The sequence below is a fragment of the Lepisosteus platostomus genome, chromosome 22, assembly GCF_059453375.1.
Source record: "Lepisosteus platostomus isolate fLepPlt1 chromosome 22, fLepPlt1.hap1, whole genome shotgun sequence".
Taxonomy (NCBI): Eukaryota; Metazoa; Chordata; class Actinopteri; order Semionotiformes; family Lepisosteidae; genus Lepisosteus; species Lepisosteus platostomus.
Genome location: NC_142632.1, coordinates 10,135,695 through 10,161,826, shown reverse-complemented (window position 1 = coordinate 10,161,826; position 26,132 = coordinate 10,135,695). Strand labels below are relative to the sequence as shown.

The 26,132-nt window shown below is 39.4% G+C and overlaps 1 protein-coding gene across 7 annotated transcripts in view; it reads right to left on the bottom strand.

Annotated features, from left to right (window-relative positions):
- The window catches only part of bcas3 (BCAS3 microtubule associated cell migration factor), a 235,246-nt gene that overhangs the window by 208,905 nt on the left and 209 nt on the right, over nucleotides 1-26,132 (bottom strand). For 2 of the 7 annotated variants that reach the window (XM_088616291.1, XM_088616292.1), the window contains exons 1-8: nucleotides 25,125-25,458; nucleotides 23,895-24,008; nucleotides 23,053-23,145; nucleotides 22,114-22,168; nucleotides 21,809-21,884; nucleotides 20,328-20,434; nucleotides 13,358-13,439; nucleotides 9,431-9,503 (exon numbers count right to left, since the gene is read on the bottom strand). In XM_088616291.1, the coding sequence (XP_088472417.1) occupies nucleotides 9,431-9,503; nucleotides 13,358-13,439; nucleotides 20,328-20,434; nucleotides 21,809-21,884; nucleotides 22,114-22,168; nucleotides 23,053-23,145; nucleotides 23,895-23,899 (491 nt within the window). In that variant the 5' untranslated portion in view covers nucleotides 23,900-24,008; nucleotides 25,125-25,458. Of the gene's footprint in view, nucleotides 1-9,430; nucleotides 9,504-13,357; nucleotides 13,440-20,327; nucleotides 20,435-21,808; nucleotides 21,885-22,113; nucleotides 22,169-23,052; nucleotides 23,146-23,894; nucleotides 24,009-25,124; nucleotides 25,459-26,132 lie in introns of those variants that run through there. The other 5 variants (XM_088616293.1, XM_088616287.1, XM_088616290.1 and 2 more) reach the window with 5 other exon arrangements.

Here is a 26,132-nt window from a genome sequence, read left to right as displayed (position 1 = left end):
CATCCAAAATAACCTCTTCATCTCAACAGAGGGTTTGGGAAGATAGCAAAACCAATTTTAACCAAGAAAATAAAAGCCATCGTGAACATGTGGGGGATTTAGAACGCTTGGAAAGAAAGAAAGAATGTGGAGTTTCTATATGCTACTGTCATAGGGCGTTTTGCAGGGTGACTCACACCAAGTGAAAATAAATCTTTGCCTTCCTTTATAGATCCCTTATGGCAGGCAGGACATGATCCAGTCATCCACAGAAAAAAATCTGTTTTAGACTCCTGTGTGTAGCCAGAGTATAGCCTACATAGGCAAAGGTGTGTTTTAATAATCGGAGTCACACATGTAACAAAATCAGTTGATAGATAGCTAACAGAAATATAGGCTACTTTTAGTTTAGCAACCACACTAATCAAAGAAGAAGACTTTTTTTTCATATTCTTTAGAAACATCTACTATTTCTATGGCAGATGCACATCATTTCATTAGGCTTCAGCTTCCTGTGTCTTTCTTGTACGTATTGATGTTAATAAAAACGTGTTATCCATTTTTAAGAAATTGTATACACCATCATTAATACTTAATTCTAGTCATCTACAAAATAACAGCACTACTCCTGTAGTTTCTGTTTCTGTACAGACCTCTCTCAGAATGGACTTCAGGTGGAATATATTAAAAAATACTGGTACACTGGAAGGATAAAATAATCATACTGCCCAAACTGAGCATTTTAACAAGGAATACGATACAAAACAAGTGCATTTCAAATCTCGAGCAATGGGAAGATGATTCCTTGTATTACAAACTATCATGATGAACACTTTGCCTTTTTATTTTAATAAATGGCCATCCTCTAATGGAAGCAATACAAGGTCAGTTGAAATATAATTTGCTTAAGCTGAAAAAAAACTAAACCATGAGTTAAAAGCTTAGGTAAATTGCAATTATTATTACGAATCATGTCTGAATGTCAGACTTACACATGGTAAGGTGCAACTGAGCACCATCCTCCAAAACCTATAAGATAACTGTTGTGATTGCATTATATTAATGTATCAATTACAATTAATTAGATTATTCTTTAAGTGGGAATTAAAGCTGGACATTTTCAGGAGACAAATCATTCAATTAAACTAAGAAGTACCAGCAAAAAAAACATATATAGGAAACAGACAAAAAAAGCAATAGAATTATATTAGTAATGTAACAAAGTACCCTACTACATCTTTCACATGCCATAGATCAGACTACAAACAGCAACCTCCATAAAGATGGCAAGACCCACAGGGTATGCTTCTCCTTTCCTTTTTGTTCTCCAACAATTCTTCAGAACATGGATTTCCTCAGTACACATTACCCAACTTCAATTACTTGGTTGAGTATTATTAACCAACCAAACATAACCCCTGCTAAATCCATCTCATTGGAAAAGCCAAACCCATAAAAAGGCATGCATGTCTCCTTTCATCCTCCAATCAATGCTACCAGACTGAAGAACTGTTACTGTTACTGCAACTTTTAGAGCATTTATTACTTTTACAACCAAGGTTAGTTTTAATTTTAGTAATACTTTACAATTGTCATTATCCAAATTATGTCAGTTGCTTGCTGTTTCATCACTTCTGGGTTTTCCTATGCTAGCCGACATCTGTTATTTCAGCTCTCACAACTGCCTGCGCCTGCGGTGCTCCACGTATCTTTTGTAAGAGACAGCTTTAATCCATCCATTTTATTAACCTGAGTCGAACGAAGGAAAACCACACGCTTCATGTGGTGTACCAAGCACACATGAAGCCTGAAAATTAATTAAACCAAAGTGAAAAAATTCATTTATAAGGGAACGTCACCACATTCAGACTGTGGCTATTTTTTTCATTTTTTCATTACTCTTCCAAATGTCTACAAATAATTACAGCCTCAGTTATAAGCATCAGTACCCTTCCACCCCAACAATGTCATTTGCTTATTATAGTAGGTGTTTGCAAGTTAAGTGACACTTAACTGACAATGGTGGAAATTGCATGTGGTGTCGCTGGCACTGGAAATGATGATGCACGTGCATGTCTGGGGAGCAGAAGCTGAGAAAACTGGTCCTATGGCCGAAACAAAGTCACCAAGAGGAAGGCAGGGTAAAACTCATAAAAGCAGACATCCAGGCCTAATTTCATGTGAAACGCATGAAAAGAATACTGTCTCTGGTGGATTCAGATATGGGGATCTGTAAATAGTTGCTTTGGGTACTTTTATTGTATACCTCCTGGTTAAGTATATACGGCAATTGTTCCTTCTTTCAGCAAGTCGTGAAGTTAAGAGATTTAACTGGATTTCATACAATACAGAGAGAGCAATACAGGGAGATTCACAACTTTATCACACCAGCCCAACACTGGGGTTTAAACTGCTTTCATTCAAGTAAGCTTTAAACTAATACAGCAGGTACACTATGTCCAGGTGTGACTCTCTCACGCAGGGCTCTCTGTCTGTGGAAATCTTCAATCTTCAACTCTTTCCAGGGAAAAGGGTGGGACCTGACGCATGGCTAACTTGAACACTTGCTCCCTACCTTCCCTTTCATTTACATGAAGCTGAGTGGAAGGGGGGGCGGGGGGTGGGGGCTGTCCTGGGTAAAGAGAACTGATACAACAGAAAACAAACAGGGTGCAGGGTCTTTTCTCATCAGGCTTCAGCTATACTAAAGCATACCCAGAAATGTCACTCTTATTTCCACAACTCCATAGACTTCTGCAAACAGAAACAAACAATAATACCCTTTGTCCTAAATAGTTATTTTGCTGGATTATACCACCTTGACTATTGTGTATTCGGTGAGAACAAAATATAATTGATAAACAAGTAATGTTGAACAAAAAAAAAACATCATATAAATAATTAAATTATTGGGGACGGGGGTTGAAGTGTATCAATACGAAAGTCTGTGACAGTACACTTTAACAAGAAGTACAGCTTCTCAAAAAAATAATCACAGGTGCCTACATTCCCACTGCAGTATGAAAAGATGACCAGGCTGGGACAAGTCTCTATCAGTACGCCCTGGCTCTGAAATTAAGGTCTCAGATTCAGAAAAAGCTTAAACCTTCCTAAAGTACTTTGTGGCCTTATCTCTGGAAAGACCTGAAATCATATATGGTATTTTCAGACACTGTGGGGTGCTGATGAGTACAATTGAAGCCCGTCAACAGTAGGAACTGAATTACCTATTCTTGGTATGAAAATGTGACTAATTGTCTAATTGTTCTTGTGTTTTTTGTCCTCTAGGGTCTCTCTGGGGTTTATTATTGTTTCATGATCACATTGGGTAATGTTCACAATACATTGCCCTATGACTGAATCTGCTGCTATAAAAACCTAATCTAACTCCTGCTAGCATAGCACTGAAAGGAAGAAGAAAAAACAAAAATTAACAACAACATAAGTGAGCATGAAGAATCTTTTTTTCCTCATTCTAAAATCCTTGAGTCGGAATGCTAAACATTTAATGTTAATAGATACAAAACGTGTTTGAAGTAAAAAGACAGACAAATTGAAAAACTAATTTCTGGAGTTAGATCAGTCCCGTGAGCCTGTGTCATATTGATTTATAACAGTTATTTCTAAGCAGGACAAAAAAAAACACACAGATGAAAACAATTACTCTATTTTTGTAGGCAACAAGTGAGGTGGGTGGTAACTGAGAAATTTTCTAAAAATCCTGTCACAATATTCTGCTTTTTTTTTTTTGCTTTTTTTTCTCTCAAAACCCTACCCTCAACACACAACAAACGCCAGCCACATCAGAGCCTCCTCAGGGCCTGAGGGGGCCCTTTGATTCCAGCACGCCGCAGGCATTAGTGGGAAAGTAATTAGGGTAAAAAGTTCAACCACAGCTCCATGTCTGCTGAGCTGCCAGAAATAAATTTCCTCTCATTCACAGGGTCTTACGATACTTCCCTGAGAAGCATATTGGAAACACATTTATCTTTGCAGAGTTTTTTCCTTTTCTAATTATCTTTATGGTGTTTACAGTGTTTAATTACTCAAAGTACACCAGCGACAGCAGGGTTTACACCTAAACGACCGAGGGGCTGCCATGTCTGTTTTAAAAAAGTATTTGTGCTATTTCTTCTCTCCTCATAGAAGTAAACCCCCAAATTATTCAGATCTGGACAATATTGTGAGTCCCATTCAGTTGCATATTAAACAAAAAACAATCACAGGTTAAAGGCCGGTCTCTTTTGAGTTTCAGAAACATTACAAAAACAAAAACACTTTCCCCTCATTCAAAATGTCCTGACTGATTCTTCTGAAACTTCTACTACAATGATCAACAGAGTCCATTCTGTATTCCTCATCTCCTGGGCTGCAAACAGCTCTTCAGATTACTTTGAAGCAGGTGAGAAAAAAATCTCTATAGGATGGGCTCCCATTTAATCCTGGACAACTACAGTAAAAATGTAAAAAACAATGGTGAGCACTTCAAACATATAAATGAGGAAGACTGCACAAAAATCAAAAGAAAGGAAATTTGGGGACCCTCATTCTGTCCTTTGAACTGCAGGAGCCATCCTCTTTGAGCAGAGCTGACAGCCACATCTGTTCAAGCACCTACAGTATTACTCAGCTGCTGCAGGGTGAGTTCTTTAAAATGCACAGAGATGCAGCAGAGGTAAGCCAGGCTATTTTTTTTATAAGAATATAAGTGACTCTATTACATCTCTCACAATACTTTGCGGTCCTGTTCCAAGTTTTGTGACTTCCGATGATCTGAACTTATCTTTATTTGACTTTACATATCATCGGGAATAAGTAACAGTGGGATTGTTTTTCCTAATCACACAGCAGGAAAATAAACAAAACCAGCCTGGAAACAACTGAGAACCAGCTTTTTAATCCATTTGCATTTTCTATAGTCTTTGCAGCATAAGAAAGAGTAAAACAATTAAATACTCTGTAACACCATTAATATTATTTAAACTTATTTACCTAAGTCACTATGGTAAAACATTAGGTCAAAGGACAAGCAACAAAGTTCAAAGGATGCCTAAGACGCGCACAGCAGTTGCAATTTGTTTTTTTCTAAGGGTTGTACAGAGGAAACGCGACAGAATGCCAATCGTTTCTCTTCCTTTTCAAAGGATATACTGAGAACCTGCAATAGACAGAAAGCAGACACTTCCGTCAAAATAAACCAAGTCTAAATTTTTCAAATAAAGAACAAAACTGCCTTCCACAGACTATGCGTGTGGGCGAAAAAAAAGGAAGTTAGAAACCCATTATGGGAATTTCAATTTCTCCACAAGAACTAAAACCTGTTTATGAATGAATTCATTTCAACATAGAATGAATGCCTCATTTACAATTGATATATACATTTTTTCTTTGGTATTTTAAGACAATACACTGAATTTGAATTTTGAGTTTTTACAAAAACAGTACATGTGAAAAAATAAGGTGCTCCTTCATCATCTAGATGCGGTATTTTATGAGTGGTTATTCAAGTGTCTAATAAAATCTGGATAAATACAGAATGTATTAAAAGCGACATCATTAGATTATAATAATATCATAACACAATATATTATTATTAGTAGCAGCAGTAGTAGTACTGAATATATAATCCTTTATTATTAAATAACACCAAATGCTTTAACACAAGAGTTTCAAGGTTAGAAAAGGAAAAGGCTCTTCCTTACAAAAAAGTAAACATTACAAATGATGCACTAGAAGTTTGTGCCCTGGGTTGATACAGGTTTGTCAAGAAATCTGACAAAATACAAGCACAAGCAGGAAAGATAATGAGGTGCTCATGGCTGTGGGTAACCACAGAATACTAAATGCGACAAAAACAGTGTTACAATAGGAATGGAGAAGTTACACTGAGCACTCTAAGCCACATTAAAGCTGTAAAATAGGTATTATAAATATCCCCTTTTGATTGAGGAAAATAAAGTCTCCTGCTGTAAAACAGCGTTGGTTTTTTAATCCTCTTAATCTAAATCATTTTTAATACAAAGAATTTGGATTTTTATTTAATACAATGTAAAAAGGATACCTGACATTTTATACTCAAAACTGACATGGAATAGCAATGAAAAGCACGGCTCAGTTTCAGGACAGGCTTTCCTTAATTCTCCTTAAAACTGTTTGTTGGGGCAGTTTTTAGTTCAATCCTGTAATTATTGAGCATGGACAATCAGAGACATTATATGAGGATGTTTCAAATACTATTCTTAATTTTACATTTCTATTATTATTCCTGTTCTAATTCTTATTAAAAGCATCCATAAGGCCAGAGTACAACAGCAAAGTCTGATTGCACTTCATATTACATTTCTTGCAGAATACTTGTTCTAGCCAAGACCCAGGCTACCCTGCTTGCACACTCAGGCAATGGGTTACACATCTTTAAGAAAAGGGTTAAATGAAGGCTGATAAGAGAGTACAGAACAAGACATAGGTTGCTCCAAAGAAACTGCAAAAAGCACCATACCATGTGTTTCTGTTTAGAATAAGAATGACAACTTTATATTTTTTCCTTTCTAAGTAACAGCAGTGCAGGCGTTGGTCAGGAGACCAGAGAAGAGAGAACAGAGAAGGCAGTAGGCAGTCTGTGCTCTGACATTGTGGTAAGGGCTGAAGGATGGGGAAGGTTTGGGCTAGGAGCTCCCTCACAAAACCCCTTGACAGATGAAGGACAGCTCCTCAGCAAACACGTCACACAGAAAAGTCCAACAATGTTTTCCACAAGCATACTTAGACGCTTCCAATAATCTCTGCATTGTTGCACCCAGACTCCGTCAAATCACCCAGATCTTTTAACAGCTCCTCTCTTGATCCTGAAATGTCTCATGTTAACAACAAAGACAGAAGAAGGTAGCAAAAGTTTTTTTTAACATCTTTTTTCCTCACTAGGACAAAAGGCTTTGTTCAGGCAGTGTCACATTATGTGAGGAGAATTCCAAACTTACTATAGTCTACATTTTTTGCAGGACACATACTGAATTGAAATTTTCTGTGGTGCCCACCCATACAAAGTTAAGTGTTGTACCACTCTTATGAATATGGGTATTCTGCAAGAAATATGTTGATATAAGATGTGATAAAGTACTGTCTTTCATGTCCTAATTAACATTTTAAAAAATATTGTGAGATTGGAAATTCAAATCCAGGCCAGACAGTTTGTGGAGGGATATTGAAGATCATGTGGCACGAACATTCTTCACTAATTTGCAAACTTTACTGGCGCTGGTGCCGTGTATGAGGAGATGCTTATGTATTTTGCTGTCAGGAAAATCACCACATCCATACATTGTTTGGACTTAAGGCATAATCCTTTCCATTGATAAAATTATGTTGAGTGCGCCTGGCTGAAATTCCACAAATACAGACCCAGTGCACATGCTTTTTCCTTTCTGGTTTTCCTTTAATTTGCAAATCTTGTAATCTAAGACTAAAGCTGACTGAACCAACTTCTAAACCAGCAAAGCTCTATCAGCCAAAACAGAAATCTGTTTTCCATTTATGTGTCAAGACTGCATCCTTTTTGGTGGTTGACAAAAGCTGTTATTTCGAAATGATTATACACTAAAAATTGTGTGAGGACCTTAGTAAGTTTATGAACTAGTTTAATGGAAAAAAGAGATTAAAATGTGTCCTGAGGTTTTTAAATATAAAGTTATTTACGAAACACTTCTACTGGGACAACAGGAGCCAAGCCATTCAGCCAGAGGTCAGAGTTAGGGTTTTAAAACACTTCAGATGCAGTGCTAACATCTCAAGAGTGCAAACTTAAACAATGATGCCCTCTTTCACTATCAAAGTGGAAATACCATGTCCATGCATAGTGATAAATGGGAGTGCCTCACCAACCCTGAGAACAAGTGAATGCAAGTCTCATCTGATTAGAAGTGTGCCTTTACTTAAGTCATTCATTCACTTGTTCTGTCGGAGAAGACGCCACCTTTGCAAATCCATATTTTGGTGTAACAATACAGCCGTAGCAAAAAGCCAAGCTGATGAAATAGGATCTCTCCTTCACTCTCCTCCACAGTGTGCCAATGACTGCCAGCAATCCGCACTAAAGGAAAGCCGCTTAAAAAAAAAAATGTATGACAATAGTAGTGAAATAATTTATCAAATAAAACGCACGCACACAGGTCATGCACAGGATAACAACAGAACACGGTTTGAGGCTCTGGAATACAACGACAACACCAACAGAAAGATTTCTTTGGGTGTATCCTGTCTGTGACGTGCAGCCCCAATGAGTGGCAGCTGAACTGTGCCTCATTTAAAGGCTGCACGGCAATTACTGGTGAAAAGAGCTCCGTTTCTTCACAGTTTATTTCTTAACTTCCGCTGACAGGCGAAGGGCTGTTCTTTTTCCCTGGACGGCAACGCCAGACATTGACCGTCACGTGGAGCTCAGAGAACCCTCATGGCACCCTGGAAAAAGCTCCACCCCTCACACGCCGCTGGTCAATAATCCCTGTTCTGGCTTCATCTCAACAGACCACTCCCTGGCCCCAGCAGTGCAGGCACTGGCCCTTTGATGCTGCCTTCTTATGTTCAGTAAATTATAGGTTTTCAAATGCACTTAAGATTTGTACCTCATAATGTCTAAATGTCACACAGAATGAACGCTTTGTAAGTCTCTTCTGCTTTCAAATGAGAAACCAATAAAAGGACACCAAAGGAACATTCCATTAGCACATACAGCGCCCCACATGTTAAACGTATTAAAAATGGCTATCCTAAAGCTTCATGGTTTATGTAGATTATTTTTTCCCTACTGCGATTTTATCAATAAAATGTCAGCTTGCACAATAAATTACACAAAGCAAGAAGCATTTCTGCTGACAGGCAAGATTGCGCGTCTGTTAAAAAAAAATCTCAACACAGGCTGCTTTTTTAATGATTTTTCCAGAATACACACAGACGTAATAATCGAATTGCATACACACTTTTTGTGTCCAGCTATTTTCCTGTAGTGGCTTTAATTGAAGAAAGAAATGGAAAACTAGGTGTGAATTTTTCCTAATTCTTTTTTCACTCCCTCCCATATCCGATGGAAGGAGTTATTTATCCTTGTGGGTCTATTAACCACTTTGCCAGATGTGATGTGGCCCTTTCTTCCTTTCAGGTCCTGAGCGCAGCATGGGAGTGGACACTGCGCAGAATCACTTGCCCTGAAACCCAGACTAACAAACACAGAGTTTTTTTTTCTCTGTGCATCTCTTCTTATGAAAACAAATGTAAAACACAAAGATTTAAACACTTTTTTATGTGTTAAGGGATTATTTTTTTTAAAAAAGAGAATAAACAGGAAATACCTGCAGGTGTGCCCTAAGTCTCTTCTACAGCACAGCTGTATGCCAACCGGAGTCATGTGAGAGCCACCCATGCCACCCAGAGCCATGTGGTATTCATGTCACTCACTTACCCAGAAGACCCTGCACTTTTGCATACACCAAGGAGGGGTCTCTTCTCAGCAAAACTGTCTGCTTTCAGAGGACCTGTGAGTGGGACATACAAAGGCAAATTAAAAACTGGTCAAAACAAAGGAGTACATTCATTAACAACATGTATGTGGAGTCTCTGTCTGCCAGAGTCACCCACCCACATCTTTTTAATAAGCTTCTCTCACAGCAGGAAGTGTGTTGATTACATTACAACAGTTGCTCTGTAATCAAATTATGGTCTAACATTTTCCAAGAAAATAAAATAAAAATAAAACAGGACCTTCTTTCCTGTCAACTTATAGACTCATCTTCTTTGACCACAGAATAGTGCTTGGTTCGCATAAAACTTACAAGGATCAAATGAAATTAAAATACCAACATGCAAGGGCATCTTGAAAAGACAGAAAACAGAAACGGCACTCTGTTCAAATGTGTTGAGCTGAAACAAATTTTAAAAAGGGCAAAAAAAACCTTCAAAGCTCAGAAGAGCCTTTTGTCTGATTCTGTGTTTGATTTTTTGGGTTTTCAAAAATTACTACATAGTAAAAGGCCAGTAGGCATATTTTGAAAAAAAAATTGCAGTAAGTTTACAGATCCCATATTTCTTAAATTGTTCAATTTGAAAAAGGGGGAAAAATTCAAATCTCATCCAGATTTTAATGATCTATAATAATGGTGACCATACTAACCTATGTAAAGCAGTAATTTAGGCAGCAAAGTATGCAGCAAGGCTATGAGAGTAATCAGCTTCAGGAACACAGGATTCTTGTGGTGTATCGTGTGAGCACATGCACTATTTCCAAAACTTAACACTTCAAATGGGTTGCTCTGTTCTTAAAAATGTTGTCTTCCAACATTACAGCTAGTCACGATATTAAATCATGAACTAAATAAGATGTCTCACAGAGGAAACAGCTGACTTTTTATTTAGGTCCATCTTCTGAAAAGGCCACTGGGTCATTCACAAGCTTATTTATTCCCCTCACGTCTTTTAGAAAGACTACTGTCTTATTGATAAGCATATCAAAGAGATCTGAAAGTTTTGATAAGAGCCAGGAAAATTAAATATTTAATTCTGCATTTCTGAAATACAACAGGCCCTCTGGGACTTGTTTAAAAACTTTATTAGCAATCAATTTTACTCAGATGTGTGTAGACACTGGGACGGCTGATGCTATCTTGTTATCTAGCTACCTCTGATAATATGCCTCTCTAAAAATGGAACAGATGCAGCTTTCCAGCAAGGTCAAGAAGCAGTGTGTCTCTATCTTACAGGCTCCTGCGCTCTTCAAAATACTTAGACACTGTCTGTGCATAGCAAAATTGGTGCGTCTCTCGTATAGGAAAAATATTTCCTATTAAGTTATCTATGCTTTAACTTCAAAGGAACATATTCATATGTATGTATATATGACCGTATGAAACTGCTTTATTGATGTCATAAATGAAAGAAGAGCAGATGTGGACAGAGTTGTGGATTGAGAATCACAAGAATGCTTTTAACAAGAGGCTTTCAAAAAGCTGCTTTGCCAATTAATTTAAATTGCACAGTGGCTCAGAAACCTAAGGCAACTCTGTATTTAATTTAAAAGATTCATTAAAAAATGGTCTTTACTCAAACATTTTATACATTAAAAACAATGCCTTTTCACTTCAGACTGTCAGTGATCTGCTTCAGATATTCTATGTACTTCTTAACTTTTCACCTGTAAGAAGACTGCCTGGATCAACAGCCTCCATCATCTTCTCATGAATTATTTCACAGATTTCAAACTGAACTCCAGTAACTAGAAGGTATAATGAACCAAGACCTCCAATTGTAATAAAAAACCCTTGTTTTGTGTTAGTCTATATAAAACAACAAAATCTTCTCAGCAAATACAGAGTTGTAACTGTCTTTTTAATATCATGTTTTTTTTTTAATTGGATTAATTTGCTAATCAGTATTATCAAAAATATATACATAAAATAAGGAGTCCGGATCTACAATTAGACCACTGGATCCCAACAAAGAGACTGTTCTGGAAAACTTGCGAATTTCCTCCTTAAAGTTTGGAAAAGACTTTTCTTATTACAATCGACACCTATTTTCAGGACTTTCCAAAATCCACCCACCCAGACTCCCACATTTAACAATCACCCCTTTTAAAACTCACTACAGTGCAACACTGTTTGCACTTTACTGATTACAATCAGTTTCCCCATTTGTACAATTCACATTATTTTGCACAGAATCATTCTCCTCATGTGTTGAATATCTGCTGCTTCTTATTACAGCCTTTCTGCTTTTATCCAATTCCAGATATTGTGAATGCTGTCATTGTGCATTGTTAAAATCTGCCAAAAGACCGGAACAAATATAGAGAGAACAAAAACGATTTTTCTCGCCGAAATGTCACAGCGTGCTTGCGCAGATTCCATTCAGAAAATATACCTGCAGCGACAGCAATTTCAGATTCTGCTATTGGACCTGCTAATCGGCGGAAAAAAAAAGACCGAAGGCTGGTTATGTTCAAAAAGCATAACCGCTTGCGTTGTCATATTAAAAACAGCTGTAAATGACATGTTCTAGGGATTGCCTTGAGCTGAATTATTTGATTTCAATCCTGTTGTACTTAACTTGGATTCACTCCACCATCCAAAACTTACCAAATTGCACAAGGAGAAATGTGAAAGTGTCGCCTAAATTCAGGTGGAGATTTAACCACAGCTTGCTTATTTATTTTTTTGTTATCTGTGACAATGATCACCACGCCGTATTTCTTCCCAGAGAGGCTGTTTTTTCCCTTATTTTAATAAATGTAATTACCACAAGTCATACACTAGCCAATAAGCAAGTTGTGATGAAAGAAAGGGGAAAATCTGTGTTTTTTTACCAGAACTCTGGCATAGAAGAGTTCCTCACTTCTGAAGCAGCCAGTTGACAGAAAGCCAACACTAATCTTATAGGACTGACTTCAATATTAGGATCGGAACACAGTGGGGCTCTGGCAAGGGCTCTGTTCTATTAAGAAACACGGGGCAGCCTTTAATTTAAACATGATATATTGAAGAAAAAAACTAGCCCAAAACAAAATAAATCATGCCATATTTAACTTAATTTTAAAAGCTGTCCCTGTACACTGAAAACAGATTTGAGGCAAGGCAATTTTTTTTTTTGCAGCAAGGGGTTCATTTGTTGTACTGAAACACTTTCCTAAAATAAAATCAATCAAGGGATTATTAATTAATCTGACAGATGCTGCAAGACTCACGAAACACTTAATTCAATGTTTAAATTAAAGTTTTTTTTTATTAGTTTTTAGATGTGCTTTAATTTTAAAATAATAACAAACAAAAAAAAACGCCCAACACAAATCTATGTGTGGTCAAGACCAGGCTGGAGAATGTGGCTCAGGGAGCTGAATCCTGTCACTGAGAGAAGCTCTCTGGGAGGGCTTAACTACAGCTACAAGGGGACAGTAGAGGGAAGACAGGAGCTTCCTTTTATAAGGCCATGTGTAACAGCTCTAAAGGAATGCATGGATATTTTCTTTCAGGATATTTCAGAGGCATAAAAAAGGATTCACAATAATCAAATGACAGCGCGAAAGCAAGACCAAACATAGAAAAATAGCACCTTTTATGCAAAATTAAATGGTAAAAAAACAAAACAATTTGCTGTTGCTGTGCCTTGATTTTTTCCTTTTGCTGAAGAAATCATCTCCAGACACGCCACAGAAGCGTAGAGCGCGTGAGCTCATAGAGGTTTCCAAAAGCAGGTCACTGAAACAAACCCTTTGCCGACCTGCGCTCCCCAGGCCTTCTCTTGCTCACACCCACCCTCTCCTGCTGTGTTTGTGGCCTGGGTCAGCCAGGCCCTGCGACTGCGGCTGCAGTGGGGACAAGGGCGCCTCGCCTGTACTTACTGACATGGGGAGCAGGCAGGAGCCTGGCAGCTCGCACTGGACCATTCCGCACCGAAAACAGCTCCTGCGCTTCGCCGCTGATCTGGAAGAAAGCAAATAACAAAAACGGTTAAATAGAATATTACCGTTGGAGGGGAGAGGACCTAACACTGTAGGAAAGAGGAGTGGCTTCTTTAACTTTACATACAGTACACTGATGCTGATGAAAAGGGTTGGAATAATTTTCCTTCTGGGATGTAAAGCAGGAGACTAGAACTAGACCCCTGAGTCAGGAGATGCCCTTTATTTTGAACGGACAAAAAAAAAACAGACAGCCAGTTCCTGAGTATTTAGGCCACCCATTCTTGCCCTTCCTATCCAATACTGGGCAGTACAATGCTTCAGTACGCACAGTGCTTAAAAGAAGCTATTACAGCTCAATCAGATCAATCACAGCTGCTGGCTATGTCAAAACTATGCTCTGAATTGTACTTGGGGGGCACAGCTCAGACTTCCACACAGAGATCCAAATGTGTCAGAAGCATGCAAGAGTATTGTTAATGTCTTCTCATTATTTTTACGAAACAGTAACTGGGACATTTAAAAAGATGTACTCTTCACACAGAAGCTTTCTTTATATTACTGTATGTGCAATATGTGAGCCCAAAATCTGTCTGAAAGAAAACCAACATAGTGGATTACGTCATCAAAGATTTCATGCCGTCATCAGAGGACTAAAGCCCGTGCCACTTTCGTACCATATATTTTGAAGTGGAATGCATTTACATTTCAGCAGTTTGACACATCTAGTGTGCAGGCCAGGAATGCAAACTCACATCCCCTATTTTGAAACAACTGCAAATAAAACATTACGGGACAGTTCTGCCCATTTCTGGTGGCATCCAAAAAAGAAGGCTCTTCAGGAACTACAGTATCCTAAGGATCACACCAGCCAATCGGATTCCCAGTTTCACAGTCATTATCCAATCAGTGGGAGTTCTTAAGCTTGCTAAAGCCTCCGTTCTTGGAACTCTTACTATGTAGGCAGATTAGTGCTAAGGACCTTAACGCGAGCCACTACAGAAGGAGTACTATTAACTCTGAAAATCAACTTATATGTAAATCACAAGACTGTCCATTTAGACTCTCACTTTCTTAAATAAAGTGTGAAATACACCATGAAAGATTTTCCAAAAGAAGCATTACAGAAACATACAAAAACAGTATTAGTGAGGGAATCAAATGAACATTTGTTCAGTCTTGAACAGTTGCGATTATTTTAAAGAACTTAAATAATTATAAAGAAAGCATTTAACAAGTATGAACAAACTCTGCATTAAAACTGACCACGCTTTGTACGGTTTGTAAACCCATAAGGGTTGTGTGTGAAACAAGCATACCAGCTATGCTGTGGAAGCTGATACACTGGCTTTGTCTCAAGAAACAGCAGGATAAGATCCTTGGATCAATTATCTACTCACTACCAAATAAGCTAGATGGGCTGACTGTCCTTCTCTCGTTTGCGATCTTTATTATGTGCAGCTATTTTTGTATGATACATGTGCTGTTGTGTATTTTGTTTTAGTGTTTTGTTTTTACAAACAAAAAATGCTGCCGTTCAAAGAGATGAACTGCAATGTAAATATCAACAACAGCGTTAAAGCAAAAAAAAAAAGGCATTTTACATACTCAAAAGGCACTGATAGAGTCAACTCGGCAGATTACATCAGAATAATCGGTAAAACACAAACCAAAGGACACAACTGGAGCCATATTTATAACTATGAAGAGGAAGTACGTGGAAGTACACATACCCGTACATATACCAGGAAGCACATTTATAACTATAAACAGGAGGCATGTATTTACCCAAAGTGTTGTGGGAGCATGGAACAAGCTGCCAAGCCCTGCAGTTGAAGCCAATATCCTGGTTTTTTTTTCAAGAAAGAGCTAGAAAAGAACTTTGGATCACTTAGCAATTAACCACCAAATGGTCTATATGGGCCAAATGGTAACCTTTCTCGTGTTCTTATGTTCAAAGAGGGTATTTCAGTACAGTAAGGGCAAGAGTTCCTGAAAGATAATGAAATCTGTATTTTCTTGGTAATACATTAAACATATATTTAATTAGTCACAGAACTCATGAACAGAGCATGATGCCTGCTGCATCTCACTGATTTGTTTTTTCCAAAATTCCCAGGGATACAGTTTTGCACAGAATCTGTAATGTACAGCCTTAAATGGTTAATGAGTTTTAAAATCAGTTTCTTAGTTTTGATAATAAGATTCATGCTTAGTGTGTTATCCATAGATTAGTCATCTCTTAATAAGTAACTCCCTTAATCAATATAGACATTCTTGCAATTATCCTTTCTGGTAGTCCAAAAAGTGGTCCTAATGCAATCATAGAATTATGAATTTTGCCCGCTCCACTTTCTACATTTAAAAGGAAAAAGCTGGACGAAGAAGTCAAAGACAATGTGGAGAAGAACAAAGAGAGATCTGTTCACACTGTAGGAAAAATAATCTTTTCCAACTGCAGAAAATGGGCTTCACATGCTAAAAAAAAACTAAACCAAACCACAAAATAAAAAAGCTACCAAGAAAGGAATAAATGCATCCAGAGTATTACAATGCAAATGATGACTGCTTTCTGAACAGCGATCAAAAACATGTATTGGCCATAGCACTGCATCACTGCAGAAATCATAATAATTATGAGTCGGTCGTCTTTGCAAACCACTATATTTTTAATATTTTAACAGTGTGATACTGACTTGTTTGCTGCCACAGGTACACGTGACAATTTTTTTAAAGCATTGGGATTATGTTCATCACTCACAATGCCCAGTCACTCTGGATATATCTTAAATATATACCCATGTTTTAAAGGCCCTTTAATAAATCAGTTTTTGTTTTGAGAGCAATCGTATTCATTATTGTTTCTAAATTACAGTGAATGTGCATTATCACAGTGCAGTAGATAATCCACGTGTTTTAAGAAGATAAGAACATCCGAGGATAATCGCTCTTTTAGACAATTAGCAACCTCTTCAAAGTGATGGATTAAAACAATGTTTTTATTAAAAGTGGTCAGTACAGATTTTATTGCCATAGTATAAGAGATTAACAGTATAAAAATAAACACTTTATAGAGATCCCACACTTGTATAAAGAAACACCAGCCATTAAAATTAACCTAGAAATAATGTCATTTGTTGGTCTCCATGGTTTAAATTAATGCCACTGTCATTATGTATTATAGCAGTTTATCCTCACTATGACAAAGATCTGTGACATCCTCAAAGAACATTTTCAACATTCAATTACGGTAAAAAAAGCAATATAGAAAATTGTTTTTTGTTGTTGCTTTCACTTGTTTTAATGCTTTTTTATTCTAAAACAGCTGACATTGGTCTTATAATACTGCTTAATAAAATGGATGAGTAATTGAGCAGCACTCTCACTAAATGATACATAGCTGCCTTTGGATTACACTGAAGTAAAAAATGTTAATGACGATAAAAAGCACAATTTTCAAAGATCTCAGGCAAACCACAACACAACACAGATATAATGGCATTACACCAACATCAGCCAGAACAGGAGAGCTGTGCAAAAATTAAATTAGCTGTTTAACCTTTTCAATCTTTTTTTTTTCCTCAGGATCAGTGGCTGTGTTTCTGTAATCATTATCTTGTCTCCGATACAGAAATGAAAAAAGGCACAAACTATTCAATTTTAACACAAATAATAAACAACACTGATAATAATTATAATGTTTCCACCAAGGTACATGCAATAACTCAAACAATTCCACTAAAAAAAGGCGGAGCTGGCTCAGAAAAACATCGTTGGCAATACTCACTTGAGTGTGGATAGATTCTCCAATTCAGAGAACTAGAGCGTTCAGTTTTAAAAGTATTGTTACTTTTTAGGAGCTTTTCAGCTGCAGAGCAATGCCATGTCTGCACTTTACAAACTGCAACGTGTTGGCACACAAGGGAATCTTAAAACAAGATGAATCATGACAACCAGTAATGAACCAGATATAGCACAACCGGCACTTGCTTGTTTTACAACTCAACCCCGGCTATCTTTTCTGTGCTCCGAAAAACAGGTTCGTTATTAAAAGACATAATTTCTGCCAGTTTCTTCAGCCCCAATGCAACCTCTAAAAAAAGTGTATTATATAGTTATATTATATCTGCACGCCCACGACCCAGAATTGCAAGAAGCAGTCAGATAATGGATGGATGGATTATATGCACATGGATCTGTAAGTACATAACTCCTATTCCTGCTGCCCTGTAATGATGCGGAGTCTGTCAGCAAGCCTTGACAACACAGTTCCCAGTGAAAAGAAGGCACTGAGTAAGATTATAAAACCCAGGCTGAATAGAGGTGTTAGATCTTCCGCTGTTTTTAAGAGACAGCACTTAAGAGCTCACTAGCTCCTCAGACTAAATAGGAACCTTTCTGATTCATACTTGTCACGGGTTCTGCTTTCACAAATAGAAAACGATTCAGCTAAATTAATTTATTGAAAATAGCTGTCCTGCCCTTTTTTAATTAATGGAAGGAAAGCCTGAGGAAAGATTTATTCAATCTTAATACAGATGAAGATTAAAAACCTGTACGATATGTGGCCCAGTGTTACTCTTGCTTCAGATTGGCTTTAATAATAACAAGACCATTACTGACACCTCACTTCAAAGCATGTCTTTCCCACCAACACCTTGTGCTTCCAACACCATTTCAATTAGCCTCAACTAATCCAACTCCTCTCTTCGATTCGAGAGCAACACCTCCCCAGTCAAAGATCTTTCTCCAAGGAGATGTTAATGCACAGACACTCAGAGTAAATAGAACCACACACCCTGGCAGCCAGAGGTGGAAGTGCTTCTTAGTCGATGCAACGCCATTACGGAGGGTGTCAGCTTAGCAACTGTCATGAACACTTCACAATCACTCATGCCCAGAAATCTTGCTGCTTTCATCACGTACTTATACCAAGTGAAAAATGGGCCCCAACTCCACCGGAGAAACAAACCCACAAAAAAAGTACAAGCTCAACAACCTAATAATGGTGGCAGGCACCACTCTATTTCACCCAAAGAAAAGAGAAGAGCACATGTCTAAACACATGCCACACAACAGTAAACAATTTGACCAATGACTTAGTTTGTTAGTTTTGGGAAACTATACAATTTCTCTTGTAAACAGCAGATGTTGGTAAAGGAATACTCAAGGATTTATTTTAAATTCTTTCAAACTCTGAAAGGACTTCTCACTGTTAAAGTATTGCTGGTTTGACAGTTATTGGTAACATGAATTAATCTAAACCAGATTTGATTCCTAACTTTATTACAATATGCATATCTGTAACAACAAAACAGAAAGTGTAAAATTTTATAATATCCCCATCCAAAATCTAAACAAGTGTTTTTATTAGCCACAGATTCATAAATGGATCCTAAGACCTTTCACACTATTGTCACAGAGACAAAACAAACAGTGTTTCCCTTTCTGTATCGCAGCTAGAACAGATTGCACAGGCTGGCAGTGGCTGGCCTCCCTGTCTCTCAACATATCGTCACATGGCTCTTTGACAGCACCGGACTCGCATACGAAATCCCCCGCCAGCCAGGGACAGAGGGCACAAACAACTGCACTCTCCCAGGAATTAGACTCCGACAGAGGCAGCAAAGCAGAGTCACAAGAGGATATGGCTCTGACCTTTCCGTGTTACAGTAATGGGCAGAGACGTGACCCACTATCAATAATAATCTCACGCCTGTCCTGCTTCAGCGGGGCTGGCGCCCTCAGTGACCGACAGCACTCTTTACCCCGGCTGGGGTTCCGAACAGAGCGATTAGTTTGTGCTGCAGCAGGAAGCAGCAATCCCCGAATGGACATGTTTCATTTTCATGTCCACATCCATGCTTCATTTTGCATCTCCCCCGTCGATCTTATTTAAAATGACAAACGCAAGCATGCACGGATCTTAGAATTTCTATGGTTGTTTAACTTAAATCGTCACGCTAAGACAGCAAAAAATGCAACCAATAAATGTACAGTACTTAACTGCCTTATTCTTATTCTTTCTTAAAGAAAAGAAAATACAATGAAGACTAAAATAGTGACAGATCTGCATAATCCAACAGACACTCACTTGGTTCTGTAATTTCCTATAAATCCTCTAAAATTGTGGTAGTGCAAGTGTTTTCTATTCACACTTGCAATCATCTCTTCAAGCCGCTAATCAGCCAAATATTACCACTGACTTACATATTGTGACCATTTTCATGGCAGTTCACCTAAAAAACAGGCTGCAACCTTGAAATGAAAGTTAAATTTGCTACCTCTCCTTCAGAGTGCTGCTTGAGTTTAAAACTCTGCCTCCCAAATGCTTGACTGCTGTGACATCTAGTGTTTACTAATAGCAGTGCAGCTCGGAGAAATGAATGCAGGAAGGCGAAAGCTTGTATCAGAATCCTACTTCTGCTCTTCAGTAAAGTTTCAGTCATTAGTATATGACAGTACCTTTTATTTTTCAACACATTTTTTAAGCGGTCTGAAGTCCACCTAAGATATTCATAATACAAGTGACCTTTTATTATCTAAGAAGAAATTGTCAACACTTGATCATAGCTACAAAACAAATGTTCTTTTTGACTTCTGAATCTGAATCAACTTGGCCAAAACTTAAGCTTAATCTAAATTAGAATCTCTCCTTGTGTTCTCAATTAAAACACAGGTCACAGCCCAGTTGTATCTGTCCCACAGCTTTGTCTTTCAGTACTTGTCCCTTACTTTTCCTAAATCTGGCTTTAATTTTTCCAAATTCAATGTTTTGTTTCCTTTCAGCACTTTAGTACAGATAATGGCTCTGTACCTTGAAAACACATAATATATCAGATAGCAAACTATAACTTTATTCAGCACTTCTTTTTTCAAGTAAGCGTCCAGTTTAGCACTCGTCTCTCACCGAAACACTCCAGATCTGCATCCCATCTGCATATCCGATCAGCAGCAGCAGGGGAGGATCAGTGCCGGTTCCATGCAATTCCAGAAACTCGGGTGTCCTGGCAATATCTGTCCAGACAGCAAATATATTAAGACCACAATTAAGATGTGAAATGTATACTGAGCATCAAAAGAAACATATCAGTTATAAAGTTATTATCAGAAAAACAACAATCTTTTTTTTCAATTAACAGGCAATTTCATTCTGTTTATTCACGTCTGTCACCAACGGCGCTGATAAATAAGGGGTCTACTCTGAAAGTTAGAGGCTAGCAGTGTGTGTGGCCACTGGAGGCAATATAAGATGGATATCTGTAACACACGGCTGGCACCAGGGTGCAGTTACTGTCTTGTGGGATTCAGATCCATTCCTTTGGTAGAGCCCGGACAAGCAAGCGCTTGTTTACTCGTCTCTGAGCCCAAGCTGGCACACATGACTCCAGATCATCCCGCAAATGTGAACGTGCTCAAGTAAGTCCTCCATCCATTTTTAGCCACCTTATCCAATGCAGGGTTGCAGGGGAGCCGGAACATATCTCGGCCAGCAACAGGCAAAAGCCGGGGATTCACCCTGGATGGGACAGCGGTCCATCACAGAACAGACAGACATGAACATGAACATACATGCTCACACCATGAACATGAGGCCAATTTTCCCAGAAGCCATTCAACCTACCAGTATATCTCGGGACTGGGGGGGGAAAGTGGAAACTGAAAACTCCATGTAGATAGCACCCCAGAAATTGAACCCAGGGCCACAGCGCTGCAAGGCGGTTATACTAACCACTGTGCCACTGTGACAACCATAAGTCATCAATAGGGAACTTTACCACATTTTCAACTTGAAAGCAAACCATTTTTACACAAGCAACGTAAAAATGTGCATTGTCCTTCTGAGATGTCATGTGAATGTGTATATTGTTTTAGCAGAAAGATTAAAAAGTAATTATTTGTAAATCTAATGAATAATAAACAAGTCAATTAGTAATTCAAATGTTCTCGAGAAATTTTACGCCTTTACCTTTACGTTATGGCAATAGAGTGCCTTTATTAAATATTTTAATACATCAGAAACAAACCCAAACTATTTTCACCCCTCTTATAAACTAAGAAAAATACAAGCAACACGTATCAACAAATAAAAGCTTCATTTTCTCCAGAATTAGAGTCCTCTAGGCCTTAATCATGTAAATAAAAATTGACATGTACAGTATATACCAATCGTGAATTTAAAGCTTTTGTTTCGCGACAACCCTCATACAAGGAAACACACCACTGAGTACTGATTTTAGGAACTGTTATATAGCAGGTGTTTTATAGATCTGATTTAACTGATGGAGTATAATTTAATCCGTCTGTTAGCTTCTACGCAAGTTACTGCCATGCTGAATGTTGTGTCGTACTTTATTTAATTGTACTTTGTATTAACTTTCCTCTTCTTACCATTGATATCTGCTTTTTCAAATCGGACCCAGACAATTTTCTCCTTCTCATCTGTGGGCGGTGCTCCTGTATAAGCCTGAAGGAAAGTAAAGGAAGAAGACAGGTGTGCGACAGTCAGGTAAGAAGAGACAGACACTGCCAAAGCAATGACATGTTTTTTTAATAAAACCAGTGCAGACAATGTTTAAGAGATATTTTCCTATATTGGGGTGTTTCTAAAACCCCACATTGTTAACAGCCTGAGATAAAAAGACATCTTTAAAATAAAAAAAACTGTAAGACTATACAGCAACGCACTCCCTTACCTGTGGGACAACATCTTGCAGAAACGTCACTACACTCTCCATGTATGACTGCTCTCTGAAAAACAGCATCTGTTACATTACCAACGTGCACAGCAAAGCTCTGGTCTTTCGTCACCTAATTTGATCATTATTACCAAGTTTTTATCAGCAACAAGAAAAGCTTAATTGTAGCCTTTCTGAATTCAGTCTATTGGCAATGGGAACCAGGTTTGCACCCAAAATAAGGAATCGGTCATTTTAGGAAATGATAATTGGAGCAGTGCATGCACATCTTCTCTACTGCTCGAAAAGCCCTAACAAAATACGGCAATACCACAACTGAGAGTGTGGTGCTACAGCAAAATATGTTTGTCTCATCTGTAATCACAGAAAGTCACTGGCATTTGCACAGCTGATTCAACAGGCTCACCATAAAGGATCGTTGGAAAATCTAGAATTACATTATAAAGTACTTTATTATATGGGATATAATTTTACTTGAAAAAGATACTCCAAGGCTCTGTGAGAGAGTGGACAATTTTCCTGTGCCGTCAAATGCTCTGTAGAACAGACCTAAACTTAGGTACACAGTGAGTAACAAGAAAGGCGAAATTCAAGCTTGCTGGGGCGAACAGGCTGATAAGTGAATTAAAGGCCTTATTACTGATAAATTCCCCTCCACCCAAGAAGAAACATTACAATTAACATTACATCTCAGTTTCTTCATTTACTCTGACATATTACAAGGGCATGCCTTTGCCAAAGTAGCAACTTGTGCCTCAGTTACGCACTCTGCCGAAACACAGCACGGATCCCATAAACTGGCACATTTTGAGACAATCGTTTAAGACAGAGCAAAGGAATGTGAAACAAACAAGATAGTGTATCTGAACAAACGAGGGCTCAGCCCCCGTCTGCTCCTGTTTTATCCGGGGAGGTGAAGAAACGCTCTTGTCTTACGTGGCCGCCTGCGCCCGCACCACCGCTCCTCCGGCGCAGCGGCTGGGACGGCGCGGGGAGTCGGACGCCATCGTGTCTCCAGATCTCTTTGACCTGCCAAAGGAAAGCGGCAGCGGATCACTTCCTTTATCCTCGTGCACAGTTTACTGCGACAGTTCAACCCCTGCAGCCTCTCCCCAGCCAGCAGACAGAATGACAAGCCCCTGATGAAGCCTAACTTTGACGTGTGCGTGAACGCGTCAGGCCCGCCTGAAACCAGCCAAATATTTACAAACCACTTAAATACCGGGCTGAGGAGGAGCTGGAGCCTATCCTGGCAAATAACAAGCCCAAGGCAGGATACATCCGGGACGGGACGCCAGTCCATAGAGGACCACGTTTTCCCGGAAGCAAACTAACCTGCCAGTGTGTCTTTGGAGTGTGGGAGAATATCAGAGCACCAGGAGGAAACATGTAACCAGGGGAGAACATACAAACTCCACACAGATAGGCACCCCGGGTCTGGATATGACCCCGGAGCCCCAGAGCTACAAAGAAGCAATGCTAATCACTGCGCCACCATGCCAGCCTTGGGAATGAACATCACTATACCAATCTCAAAAACTATTAATCTGTATGAAAGGTCTGGCACCACTAACAGTTTTAATTAAAGATGCATTGTATTGGCCGTTTCTTTCCCCTACATCTGCACCGAATTTTCCGCGACTTCCGTTTTACATTTTCTTTGTACCGCCTGCAGCTGCGAGCTGTAAAAGACCTTCTATCTTTACATGGCAGCCGATAGCTACCATGATACTTGAGGTTAACACGCAAACACGTTGGGTAGCACAGTGGTCAGGCACCTCATGCTGCAGCTTCTTCACTGCTCTCAGGTGCTGGCTTCAATTCCAGACTCTGCTGCGTTCTCTGTCGAGTCTGCATGCTTTCTGTCCTGGTATTCTGGTTATGTTCCCAGCCTCCAAAGACACGCAGGCTAGGTTAGACTCCCTGAACTGTCCCATGTGCTTGAGAGTGTGTCCCCCACAATGAACTGGTGTCCATGTGGTCGCTGTGACCCTCGGAATAAGTAAGGGATAAACTGAAAATGAACTGGAACAAGATGATAAAAACACGCACTAAATTCTCTAGATTTTACAGGCTTTGTGTACCTTTCAGGGGATTCTCAGAAGGCGATTATATTTTACTAGAAGCTTCCACTGTCTCATCCAGAAAAAATGAAATATGGAAGTTTCTTTTTTGCTTCCAGGAGGCTCACAGAAGACCACAGGAACCGGGAATCGCCGTGTCATCGCACAAGAAGCATTTTGGCTAAAATACACAGCCTACTATTCAGATTTCCTGAGGAAAAGTCGGGGTGCATTTTAGCCAAGGACTGCACCACACCAGTTTTCCTACAAGTCACTTCAATTTCGAAATGTCCTGAACAGAAAGGTCGCTTCAATAGTTTTATAACCGCGGGAAAAGGGATTTAAAGACGAGGTCACGTCCCGTCCGGAGTGTGCGGGAAACGTTACGCTTGCGTCTCGTGACCCTTCTCACAACATCTGTGAATGACCATGGCGTAGAAATATATCTTCCTTTTAAACATTTTAGCCTGTTGTCAACATTGCAGATCACTTTCTAAGAAGACATAAGTGGTTAACGGCGATAAGGGATGACACTGGCGGAGGGGAGGGAGAGGGGGGTACGTGGCGTCACCTCACTAAATCAATATATGTATTTCAAACTATAAAAAGCTGAAAAAAACGTCTAATGTCGTGAGGAAATAAAGAATGCAAAATCATTTGTTTCATTCCTCGGCAAAAGAGCTGTGTCAGTGTTTATTTCCTTATGGTTATTCCACTACGTGTATAAATTTCAGTCACGGGTCTCAAGAAAACAATAAGAACGAAATAAGTCAGGCGGGTAGGATATACACCACGGAGTCCTCACACCTACAAAAACAAGTATCCCACACAGCAAAACCACCGAGTTCAGACATACCCCCGGTGGAAACAAAACACATTTCCGTTAACGGTTACATTCATTTTTTCCCGTTACAGCACTTAGAAAATGTGTATTTTCATACGAACCCCGTTACGCTCTGTTTCTAGTCTCCTCGGCTGACGCTTTTTAACCCGCACCACAACACAGCAACACGGGCAGCCAACGGAACTGCCCGGCCAGCCAATCACTGCGAGGCTCTTTTCCGCTCTGCCCTATAGGCGCCAGGGGGAGGCGGGGGCCAAGCCTGCGTGAGCCAATAGGGAGGAGGGCCGAGAGCCTATCGGGTTCGGGTTACCCGGCGGTGTTCCGGGCCTGCGTGAAGGCAGACGCCACAGTCGGGTGGAAAACGACCGAGTGCGAGCTCGTGTGAACGACTCCTGACGGGCCGGCGGAGGCGGTCGAAATGACAAAACTAGGGTTTTGAATTGGGTTTGTTTGGAGTTTTTTCTCGCGGACCGGTTACCCAGAGGTGTATTTACAGACCCCCCCCCCCTCCGCCTTGTTTGTTTACATTGAAGTCTCGCGAGAGGCCGGTGTGCACGTGTTAGCTTCTGGGGCGCTAAACCCCCGCGTGCTGCAGCCCCGCTCAGCTGTTTCCGCCCGCACGGGTCCACATGGGCTTGGGACCCGTCTGAATACGGATATCTTTCTAATGTCAGTTTTAGCAGTACAGGTGCATATGCTCTAGGGTCGAAGACGCTGTACGCTGGTGCATTTGCAGTGGTCCTTTAAATAGTTTTTGCTCGAATTTTGTCGCGATTGCACTGTTTCCATCTGGGCTAGGTTGAGCATATGATTTAAGGTGCATGTCAGCAACACGCCTTTGCGGTGATGAAAATTAAGTAATCAGTGTATATTTCCCGTGGGAAATAAACATGTAACAATAGTTGCCTATACGGTGTTCCTGACAGCATTCAGATCCTTTAAACGGTTTTACTGATGTGCCCAAGAGCGTTTTGGGGTGGGACGTCTGTTCATTGCACCGATAAAGCACTGATGTTCGCCTCAGCCCTGACGCCAATCTGAAACTACAAATTCACCGCTGTAAGAGCGGTTTTAACATTCCGTCCTTTCTAAAGAAGACGGATTCACGT